At 37.0% G+C, this 12,376-nt stretch overlaps 2 protein-coding genes across 2 annotated transcripts; both read left to right on the forward strand.

Moving 5' to 3' along the window:
• Window positions 1-6,773: 6,773 nt before the first annotated feature.
• On the forward strand, window positions 6,774-7,970 carry LOC149231311 (uncharacterized). Its single transcript, XM_089381599.1, has one exon. It carries the CDS (start codon window positions 6,774-6,776, stop codon window positions 7,968-7,970), a length of 1,197 nt encoding a protein of 398 aa, XP_089237725.1.
• Window positions 7,971-10,289: 2,319 nt separating this feature from the next.
• On the forward strand, window positions 10,290-10,706 carry LOC149231312 (uncharacterized). The gene has a single exon (XM_089381600.1). It carries the CDS (start codon window positions 10,290-10,292, stop codon window positions 10,704-10,706), a length of 417 nt encoding a protein of 138 aa, XP_089237726.1.
• The last annotated feature ends 1,670 nt before the right edge of the window (window positions 10,707-12,376 follow it).

A 12,376-nucleotide genomic window follows, 5' to 3' on the forward strand; every position in this document is an offset into this window, starting at 1 on the left:
TCATCTTCTTAATGTAGCTTGAAGTGTTGGAATCTCTTACTTCTCTGCTGTTGATTGGATGGAAGAGATATTACTCCCAACTTTTGTCTTAGATATTCAAATGTTTCCTTGGGAAGAGGCTTGGTAAATATATCTGCAACATGTTCCTTGGTAGCAATGTATTCCATTGTAACACTTTGTTTAGTTACCTACTCTCTTAAAAAGTGATACTTGATGGGAATGCGTTTTGTCTTTGAATGCATCACGAGGTTCTTTGAAATGTTGATAACACTTGTATTATCACAAACAATTGATATTGGTTGATCATATTCTACTATGGTATCCTTAAGATTCTGCTTCATCCAAAGACATTGAGTAAAACATGTTGTTGTTGCAATGTATTCAAATTTTCCCATGGATAGGAAGATTGAAGTTTCTTTCTTGCTCAACCATGATACCAAATAATTGCCTAGAAAGAATGCTCCTCCACTTGTACTTTTCCTGTCATCTACACTTTCTTCCCAATCTACATCCATATATGTTGTTAAAGTAAAGTCTTTGCTTCTTAAATACCATAGGCCAAAGTCCAAATTACCCTTCAAATATCTAAATCTTCTCTTAAGTGCTCACACAAGAGTCTCCTTTGGTGTACATTGAAATCTTGCAACAAATCTTACTGCTTACATAATATCTAGTTTGGACATTGTCAAATATAGTAATCTACCAATCACTACATGCGCATAGTTTGATTTGCACCACATAATTCATCATCTTTGCTCAACTTGCATCCTATGACCATAGGTGTGTTGTATGCACATTTTTCCATCCTAAATGTCTTCAAAACTTCCTTAATGTACTTAGTTTGGGAGATGAGTATTCTTTTACTAGATTAACCTAGTAAGAATGATAAATCACCTAGCATGGATCAAGTCCCTCTAGGTGAGAATTTTTTTAGATTAAAAAAAATTAAGAAAATATTTACACCTTAAAAAGATGGGAAGTAAAAAATTTCTTATGAAATCAAATAACAAATTTTAAAGCCATGTTGAAAGCAAAAAGAATAAAATAAAATAATTTTATATACCCTTATAAGAATATAAATATATAGTATAATTAAAAAAAAATCCTATAATTAAAACATTCAATAAATATATATATTCATATTAATTTTATATTTTAAAGTATTTATATTTTAGATAATGTTAACCCGGAACCAGATTAAAATGATATATTATTTAATATGAAAAAAATGTAATTTTTTTTTTTCTATATTTTAATTAATTTTAATTTTATATTCATTTATCTATATTAATTTTATTTGTATTTGTATTTTAATTTTAGTGCGGTGTTAAAGTATCACATACCATGAAATAAAAACTCAAACAAGTTTATGCTAATCTTTGAGATTAGGAAACCTGATGTGATCAACCACGTCTCCTCATTAGCAAACAAGGTCGTCGAAATTTCCCCCTCTTGGAGAATGGTAGTTGTAGGTACTCAAAGTTTCCCTCTCTTCGAGAATGGTAGTTATCTTTTCGGGAAAACTGGTTCACTTAGAATCAAAATCGTATTAATGGTTTTATCTTTATATTACTTTAAAATTATATAAATGGTACTAAAAGATATTTGTTTGATAAAATTTTCCAGATGTTTCCAGATGTTTCTCTAGAGTCAAGGAATTTTAGAGAACTTAGATCAGAAAAACTCACTTAAAAAGCTTACAAAAAATCGCACTAAAGACAATTAGATTACAAATTCTCTTATGAAGTAATTATTCTGTGGAATCTAATTATTTTTTGGAATTTGGTAATTTTTTTTTTCAAAAAATTAGATCCTAAAAATGTTTGAATAGTTTTTTATAATGAAAATAGATTCAATATCATGAAAATTTTTTGGGTATCTAAAATCTTGAGGTTTGACAGCTGTAATTTAGATTACCAAAATTTATATTAAATTTTTACAAAAATCATACGGAAATTTCCATTATTTTCTGAGCAAATTTATGACATCCCTAAACTATGTTTTTTACTTTGCGCAATTCCAATATCGCAATTTTTTTTGGCAAAATTCTCTAATAATACATTGAAATACTTATTTTTTACTTCATTTCTTCTTTATTATTCATATTCATATTATTTAATTTTTTTTATCAGATTGAGAAATAGGTTGTCCCAATAAATTTAATATTAAATTAAAAATGAAAATTTTAACTTTTAAAATCTTGTAAAAATGATACCGGTCAAACCTTTTTTTTCTTTTCAGAGAGAAATCATAATATGGCCGAAGCCCACAGATTTTTACAATTAATATGACCGAAGCCAGCAGAATTTTTACGGCATAACCGTTACAAATATCGTTCAGATATCTCCATAACGTGAGAGTCATCAAATATGCACCTCCGCAAGAATCGAACATACCGATCAAACCAAACATTTTAGAAAGTTTTATTTCAAAATGTTTAGGGTCCCATTTTTAAAGCGATTTATGCGATCTTACCGTTGCAATACTGAATTTACAAATAAAGTGTTCCGAATATTTGAAGGCAGGTCAAAAAATTGCAGGAAATATTCTATTTTTGGGACATTCAAACACGTCAACACGATTAATGTGTATATTTTTCTGATTAAGGTGTTTCGATTAATGTGTAGATCCCAAAAATTCCAAAAATTTTGACTGCTCAAGTATTTGAATATTTTTTATTTTTACGGAGATAAATTAAATATTATTAAATTTCTTAGGATCTATAATTTTAATTTTGAAATTTGAAATTTGACACTTAAATTTCCAAAAATTTCAATAAAATTTATCATAATTTTACTGAAATTTCTATTATTTTCTAAATAAAATTATAAATATTAAAATGTTTTTTATTTTTTTATTTACTATTTAAATATTAAATTAAAAAAATGCGCTCCAAATATTTGAAAGAATCTCAAAATAAAATTGGAAGAATATTCCATTTTTGGAACCATTCAAACACGTTACGAGGATTAACGCGTATATCTTTTTAATTTGCCGTTTTGACTATTGAATTTCCAAATAAAGCGTTTCAAATTTACCGTAAATAAAATGGCAATAATAATATAAAACTCTATAATATAATATAATATAATTTTATATTAATTTTACTCTCAATTTTAAAGGGTTAATGAATTTATATTTTATTTTAAAGGGTTAATGAATTTATATTTTATTTTTTTAATATTTTTTAGATAGACTTTTATTGATAAATACACGCTGCTGTTTTCAAAATAGGTAAAGCTTAATATAATTATATAGGAAATTTCACTCACCATATCATGTGAATTTGGAATGAGTTCTAAATCTATAGGATGACTTTTTCAATGGAGATATTCAAATAAAAATAATATTTCACTAATATGGAATAGAGACATTGAAATAAATATCTAAATATTTTTAGTCTAAAAAACATGCATGTGTTTTATAAATTTTCTATATTGAAAATTATATTCATTAACATTGTGTCCATATCTAATTCCATTTGCCATTTTTTATGACTTAAAAAACATTTTTGTCATGGTCAAAATATCTTTTAAATAAAAGTTAAATCCAGCCAAATGTATATAATCCCCCTAAAAGGCAAGATACCAAATTATGGGGGGGAGAGCTGCCAAGCTGGAGAGCACCAACACCCTCCGTCGTTTTTATCTATGTTTACAGGTATAAGATTTCTACATTTGTGACTGCTGGAGGACTGTGGAGCTATTGAATCATCATTGGATAATGGACGGCTTTCTTTTCGAGATGTTTTCCAATATGGTTTGATTTCTATGCCTATCGACGTTAGTGTCATGCCTAGCGACGAGTTCCTGCATGCTTTCTTGAACGTGGAAAGACATGCCCCTTCCATTTTCTGAACCGACACTTGGCATATCTCCTTTCCTCACCTTGTTCGTCTCCTGCATTCACTATATTAATATTTATCCATCTTTCAGCTGCTGTTGAAGGTTTTGGCTCCCCATTTAGCCACCTCCTGGATGGATGTGTGAGGTTTTGCATTATGTTTTGCTGTGACTCTTCTCCCTTATAAACTGCCCTGCTTTAGATTGTTCCTTCTGGCGACCGTTCATACTTTTTCGCAGCAACTCCTCTGTTATGATAGCTTCGGTTTTCTTCGTAAAGCTGCTTCTATACAATCGGTTCGCGGTGCTCTCCACTCGGTATCGCTCGAGGTACAGGTCAGATGTCTATGCTTTAAGCTTGTCTTCTGTGTTAAAATCTTATTATATGCTAGCTATTATGGTATAGAATTGGACTCTGACTTATCTGTTTTTTTAGCTCATTTCCTGGTTTTCATAAAAGGATCTATCCATAAAATTCTGTAAACTCTGGTTTCACAAATATATGTCGGGGCATGTTTTTTTAGACTGGTGGGGGGTTACTACAAATTTCCTTAAGAAATTCATTATCATTTCCAAATCATGCTCTGACTTATGAATCAGGATAGGTCCGTGGTGGTGTGTGTATAAGTTTTACTGTTGCTGTATCATCTGCCAGGAAGTGTCTTCCTGAGGCATAATTCAGCACAGGGGCTATCTCTACTTATTCATTTTCAAGTGCCGGAGAATTTGAATTTTCTTTTGCCGATGATCGGATGGCTGTCATAAATGATGAACCGTCCTTCTTCCCTTTTTTAAGATAAAGCTCGCAGCCATTTCCCTTTTCCCTGAAGGCTCTCAGTTATCTATTTGTCAGAAGGTAGCTCTTGATGTCTTATGGATTCTGTCACTGGTCGTCATCTCCTATTTTATCCTCTTGGTCTCATCCTTTTCTGGACGTTGTTGTACTGCTTCAATTGACTATATTTGGCCCTATTTCCACTTTTTAATTAAGCCTGTGGTACTTCGTCGGTCAGTCTATCTTTGGGGATCTACTTTTGGTCCTCGCGTTATCTGCTTATGTCCTTCGGTATGGACTTTCCATCTGACAACTCCACGACATCGGCCTTGGTATGGGCCACTTTAGAAGCAGAGAAAGTCCATATCAGCCAGTCTGCAAAATTTGAATGGACCGCCACGCTGTCTGCTGATATCATTCCTTCTTCTCAGAAGGAGCAGTTTTCCAGGGGTGGCGGTCCTGTTGCGCCTCCAAAACGTAAACATCGGCCAGTTAAAACGTCTCCCCCACCTGATGCAATCAACTTGGATGGCCCTCTCCTATTCGACAGAATCTCCAGTTTGTAAAAGAGAGCCTTAGTGGGTCGTTGGCACTTTCCCTCTATGGAGGATTCCCAAATTAGATCCTGGATCGCAGCTAAATGGGCTCCTCTGCTTGGTTACTCCCCTATTATCGACAGACTTATGAATAATTGGTATTGTTTCCACTTCCTATGAGACCGTGACTTAGAGATCATCTTTTCCAAACCCTGGGTCCGAGATCACAGTTTTCTGGCCCTATACAGGTGGTATATTGGATTTAATCCTCTCAGGAGTACTCCACAGAACAATTACATTTGGTTAAAACTTCCTAGTTTGCCCATCGAGCCGTGGAACAAAGAGTCCATGGAGAAAATAGGTAATGCTGTCGGAAGATTCATTTATGTTGATCCCAAATGCATTGGAGCAAAGGATAAATGCATAGCATGGGTCCTTATAGAGAAGGAATATAGGGGTGGTTTTCCTGAATTTATAGATTTAAATTGGAATATGTCATACATCCAACAACGCTTAGATTTTTGGGGAGTACCTTTTAGGTGCTTGGCGTGTCATAAGACTGGCCATCTCCTCCCTCAATGTCCTTGCAGACAGGCTGTTAGACATAAGTATAAGCACTTTTCGGAGAAGAAAGCTGGTGTTTCAAACGAATGTGAAAATATGGAGCTGCCTCTCTGCGTTGACCCTTTTCAGGCTTCTCATATTCCTAAAACCCAGTTCTACCCGCTTAAATGTTCATCCAAGGAAAGACCTTCTAGCCATATGCGTTCACGATCGGTATCTGCGGGTCCCACTGGGCGGAAAATTGGCCTAGACGATGTCTGTTATCGGTCTTCTTTTACGCCCAAACATCCTATGAGGTCTTTCATTGACCTGTCCTCCCCTCGATCTGGTTTCACTTTACCTCCCCCTCCCCGTGAACCTTACCTTGACGCTGCTATTCCCCTTCCCCAGCCAATTGGCAAACCGGCCACGGCTGGCCCATCCTCTTCCACCAATATATATCTTCTTCTCCTCTATCCCCTGTTGTTAATCCATCCCATCCCATTAGCCTTCCTTCTCCCCCTGGTTGGGATCAATATGATGCATCAAAAGGGAAAGTTGTATGTGAATCATTCACCCCTTGCAACTCCCTGGGGTCCTCTGACATTAATACTTTTGACTGTGATATAGATATGTTGCTTAAACAGACATCCTTAAATCTGAAACCTCTCACAATCCATAAACCTGATCGCTCCCCTTCCCTTGTCATTAGCCCTAACTCGGCTGGAAACATTACGGTCCACCGCAAGGAGAATATGGGAAGTAGACACTTCCGCGGGAGGATGGGTAGAAAAGATATGACGTCCAGGGATCTAAATCTGGTTGATATTGCTATATCTGAAATCGCTTCAGATGATTTCTCTGCTAAGGGCCTCTTAGAGCAAGTCGACCATCTGAATGCTCACAATGAATAACATCTTGTCTATGAACATTCGGGGCTTTGGGGCAAACCCAAAGTTTATGGCCCTCAAGAACCTTTTTCGGTCCACAAAGTCCAGATTGCTCCTGATACAGGAAACAATGCATGACTGTTCACAAACCATTTCATATTTCAGAAGGATGTTCCCTTCTTGGCACATGGTGGCTACCAACGCTGTAGGATTGTCTGGTGGTTTAGCAGTTTTATGGGACCCTAAATGGATCAAGGCGGTTGCCTTTCAATGTTTTGCCGGCATCCTCATTTTGGCCCACTTTCGTGATTGTCCTGATCCGGTTCACATATTAAACATATATGCCCCTTACAGATATCGTTTTCCTTTTTGGGAGAAATTTCTGTCATCTGAACTCCTGGACATTGACTCCTTAATTATTGGGGGCGATTTTAACAGCACATTGTGTAATGATGAGATTTGGGGCAATGGCAGGAAATTCGACCCAATTGGGCGCATGATCCGCAATGCTATCATCCAAAATAATTTCATTGACATACAGCCAGATTGTCGAGGACCCACTTGGGACAATGGTCGGTCAAACGACTCCTTCATGGCCAAAAGGCTAGACAGATTTATACTTCATGGAAAGCTGATAGAGAAATATGGTCCCCCTGTGATGAAAATTATTCCTACGTTTATATCAGATCACTGCCCCATTTTTATTCAATGGAATAAATTCGGATGCAAATTCAGTTATCCATTTAAATTCAGCCGAACGTGGCTCGATGATGATCAATTCAACCAGTTTTTAAAGGGACCGTGGCAGCAACATATAGGTTCGGATCAGTATCAACCTCAGGATTTTATTCATCGTTTGGCAAATCTTCGCGGCAAAGTCAAAAAGTGGCAAAGAGAGAAAACAGTACTCAATAGAAGAATGTTGAAAGACATAGAAAAAGAACTGCAATCCTTATCTACACAATTTAAAAATGTTTCCGTATCTTCTCATACTCGAAAGCATATATGGGACCTTGAAAAAAAGAAGCAAAAGATTCTGGCAGAGGAAGAATCCACTTGGCGACTCAAGAGTCGTGCCACATGGCTCAGGGAAGGAGATAAGAATACCAAGTTTTTTCACAGATATGCAAATAGGCGGAAGCAAGTGAATACGATTTGGGAAATAAAGGATGAAGCTGTCAAATCTTTATTCACCCTGGAGGATATATCTAAGGAAGCTGTAAAATTCTTCAAAAAGGCCTACATCAGAGATATCGGTAGCCACATTGAAGATATTCTATGGGGAATTGATTTGTACCCTTCTATGTTTAATGAAAATCAAAACGCTGCCCTTTTCTCTGAAGTCACTGAGGATGAATTACTGGCGACGATGAAATCCTTCTAGAAAGACAAATGCCCGGGGCCAGACGGGTGGTCTATCGACTTCTTTATCCATTTTTTTGACTTGTTTAAGGATATTTTAAAAATGGTTGAGGATTCAAGATTAAATGGTAATGTTTGTCATCGAATTACATCCACATATATTGCTCTGATTCCTAACAAGATACATTCCACATCCTTTTCTGATTATCGACCTATTTCTTTATGTAATGTTCTGTACAAAACAATCTCTAAAATCATTGCAATCAGAACAAGGAATGTATTATCTATGCATCTGTCCCCTGAACAACATGGATTTCTCAAGGACAGGAACATCTTAGACGCAGTGGCCCTTACTCAAGAAACACTTCACTCTATTCATACTAGGAAAATGAATGCTGCTATATTAAAAATTGATCTAAAAAAGCGTATGACAACATGGACTGGGGTTTTATCAGATGTCTTCTAGCGAAGGTTGGACTAGATTATAGGTGTTCCAAATGGATCATGACATGTGTGGAGGAGGTAAATTATGCTGTCTTGATCAATGGAATACCTACTCCTTTTTTTAAAGCAGCTAGGGGGCTTAGGCAAGGATGTTCCTTGTCTCCACTTCTATTCATCCTAGTAATGGATTCTCCCAGCCTCCATATCAAGAGGGCGATTCAGAAAAATCTCTGCCGGCCTCTTCCTATTTGCAGAGGGATATTCTTATCCCACAATTTGTTTGTCGATGATATTCTCATAACTGCAATATTGTGCAGAGCAACCTGGACGTGCTTACATGAGATCTTGGTAAGATTCCAATACGCCACTGGCATGGTTATAAATGAAGGGAAATCTTCATTTCATGTTGAAGATATAAACGGGGTTCTGATTCCTTTTCTTACTCAACTTTTCAACATCAGAGCTATTCCACTTCGGAATGGGCTCAGATATTTGGGATCGACATGAAAGCAGTTGGATATAGAGTGGAAGATTGGTCTTGGATTGTAGACTGTTTTTACAAGAAAATAGCATCATGGGAATATATATTTCTATCTAAGGCAGGGCGCATGATCCTGACTGAAACTGTCCTTGTTCAAACAATGGTCTATTAGGCGCACCTGTACTATATACCATCTGCTATTATTAACAATCTAAACAGGATGATTGAAAATTTTATTTGGGGATGCAACAAAGACCAGTATAAGTTCCACTTAACCAAATTTTCTGTGCTGGCATGCCCAAAACATATGGGAGGATGGGGCATATTAGATTTATCTCATTTCAGGAAGGCACTGCTTTGCAAATCTATGTGGAAAGCAATAATGGGTGACTCACTGTGGAGCTCGGCCATTCGCACCAAATACATGGACAACAAGGACATGTCTTATTGGATCAGGGAAAATCATATTGGGTCTTCACTTGAATCTGCTATTTGGAGGGGCTTGAGGAAATTGGAACCATTTTTCAGGCAAAATTTAATTTGGAAATTTTAGACTGGGGCTAAGATTATAATAGGAAGGGACGAATTTGCTGGAGGGGTTGGGAAAATATCTATATCTCCTCGTTTGCTGAGATTGCTTCATAACAAGGGTATCTTTTTCTAGGCTAGCGCCATCCGAAAATGGGAAGGAGCCACCCCCATATGGAAAACAACAAACGAATTGCAGCTCAGAGATGACATGGAGGTTCAATGGAATTCTATTATGACATCGCTGAGTGCTCACGGAATTTATCGCTCTGCGGATAAAGATTTTCTCATATGGAAGGGTCTGGGGGGCTCCTCGACAGTGCTGGTAAAACATATATATTTATAGCTTCTAATCTCTGCGGATGGCAATGCTGGAGATACCTTTCCCCTTCCTTTCTGGAAATCGGGATGCCCTACAAAGATCATTATTTTCGCATGGCTGGTGTATCATAATAGAAATCTCACTTGGAAAATTTACAAAAACGTAATTGGCACGAGCCTGCCATATGCCCTCTCTGTAGGAATGACTCTAAAAACAATATGCATATTTTCTTTACTTGTCCACAGGTGCAACTTATCTGGTAAAATCTTGCCGGCCACTATAGTTTCACGCTATGCTCCTTCCCATCCATCACAAAAGCATTTAAAAGTTGGTGCTCCATGAAAAAAGAATGGCGGGCCATCCCATTATTGTCCATATGGGCCATCTGGAAGTGGAGAAATGGAAGGATCTTCAGCTCAAAAAAGGAATATAATATTTCTGTAGCTGCATCCATTATATCTCTATGCAATGCCTTTGACTTGTCCGGAATGTACAGGAACAGGAAAGAAAGAAGTCAAAAGGCATCAGTGAATAGGAACTGTATTGGAAGAAGATCCAAAGCATCGATGACCATAGTTTCTCCATGCGCATATTTCGATGGAGTGGCTCAACATGGGATATGCGCATGTGGTGTAGACATCAAAATAGCAGATGACCAGGCTATTGAAAAATATTGGAACGCTGGACTGGGGTCCAATAACAGAGCTGAGGCGGTGGCATTAGCGGGGCTTCTATCCTTTTGCAACTTTCTTGACATTCCGTTTTTGAAAATCTATGGAGACTTGAGGATAATAACTAATCATGTTTTGTCAAAACACAACATAAAAAACATTCATCTTGCTGGATGGCTAGACAGGATTGCAGCTATATGGAATTACAAGAGTGCCTATAAGATTTCACACATTGACAGGAACAAAAACAAAAAAGCAGATGAATTATCCAAAATGGGCCTAACTTCTCCCCAAGGCGTTTGGAGGATGTAGATCAAAATGGACAACAACTGCTTCCAGATCCAGGACTTTTGTCTTTCGGGTATATAATTTTTAAGCTATGGAAAATTTTCTGGTATGTTTCCTACACGTGCTCATACAATGGCTATCTCATAAGCAAAGGTATGCATATATAATCTTGTTGTCATGGTAATCTTTTTGCTTCCCTATATCTGTTGATCATAAGTATCTAAAATCTACTCAAACATTATGTTGTATATAAAGGACATCTTTCAAATGTTTTTGCTAATACTCTAGATGTGGCGTGGTCCACACGATAGCTTAAACAAATGGCAAAATTATCCGAGTATGTATGTCTATATTTGAATATAATAAAAATATACAACGTTTTTTTTCGTGCTGAATAAAAAAGATACCAAATTATGGGGCTGTAATTAAGGGTAATGAAACCTTATGGGTTAGGAAATACATGGGAGTTGGATGATTTTCGCGATTGAGTAGTGAAAGACAAAATAGTCGTACAGGGAATTTTTAGAGAAAGTGATAGAGAAAGGTTCTAGCTGGGTGTTGTTGGGAAAAGTATCCAATACGGAATGACCCTATCCCACTCTAAGGGTGATAGTACCTCAGCAACAATCAAAGCAAAGCTATTCGAGATTACTTCTTTATGAGATGTAAGAGAGGGGAGAAAGAAATCCACTAACCGTTGTCTTCCGCTAATGATTGATCCAATCTTCTCTCTTTGCTGCTTGCTCCCAGTTCCTTGCTCTTTCACTGGCCCAGCTACACCAAGATCCTGCAAAATGGCAAGAGAGGGAAACTACAAGAAGCATACATTCATAATTGATTCAAGGATTAGAATAAATCAAATACACAAGTATAGCAATACACCATTGAGACACATGCATATAGAAGAACCTCAAATGCTTTATTAATGGAAGAAGTAAAGTTCAGGAAGTAATACAACCATAAAAGGCCCAATCCAGCATCACCTCCCAGCAGAAAGAAATCTCCTCTTCACCTCCTTCAAAGAAAATCACCCAATAGTTCTATACTCAAACCAACAGCACTTCCTTACATTCACAAGATTCCAGCCTCCCTCTACCTCATGAGAGAGCTCTATATATAGGAGTTTTGGAGAAAGGATGAGTCAGCTTGAGGCTGGAATGAAGCTGACTAGTGTCCTCTCCCACTTCAGTTATTCTTTAGTTCTTGAGTCCACTTGGAGGTTCTTGCTTCCACTTGGAGATCTAGACCCTCTTACTCATCACCAGTCGAATTCTCTGATCCAAGTGTCATTTTGGAAGCTTCCTGGGCATTGACACCTTGAGGAATGACTGTGCCACTTGGCCAAACTCGCCCAGCGCAGGTAGCCTTCTTTGCAGTTGACATTCAGTGCAGGTACATAGTGGAGCACTTGACATTCAGCGCAGATGCTCAGTGGAGCAGTTGACATGATCCAGAATTAGCTTGTTTTTGAGTGTTTTCAGGCGGAGAACTGATATTCAGTGCTGTGGTTTGCTGACCTTGTTCCTCTAGGGGTAGGAACAACATGTTTAGGGACTTTGGATCCCTCAGATTATTGACATTTCATGCTTCATGCTGTAAGGCACAAAAATGTCTATAACACTGGGAACAAGATCTAATATAGAATATTATAAGAATATTATTTTTAGAGAAGATGATTTGAGTCAATTGCCTAA

This window comes from Pinus tabuliformis, chromosome J, assembly GCF_031772625.1.
Source record: "Pinus tabuliformis cultivar Carrire ecotype Pingquan chromosome J, CPIR1, whole genome shotgun sequence".
Classification (NCBI taxonomy): domain Eukaryota; kingdom Viridiplantae; phylum Streptophyta; class Pinopsida; order Pinales; family Pinaceae; genus Pinus; species Pinus tabuliformis.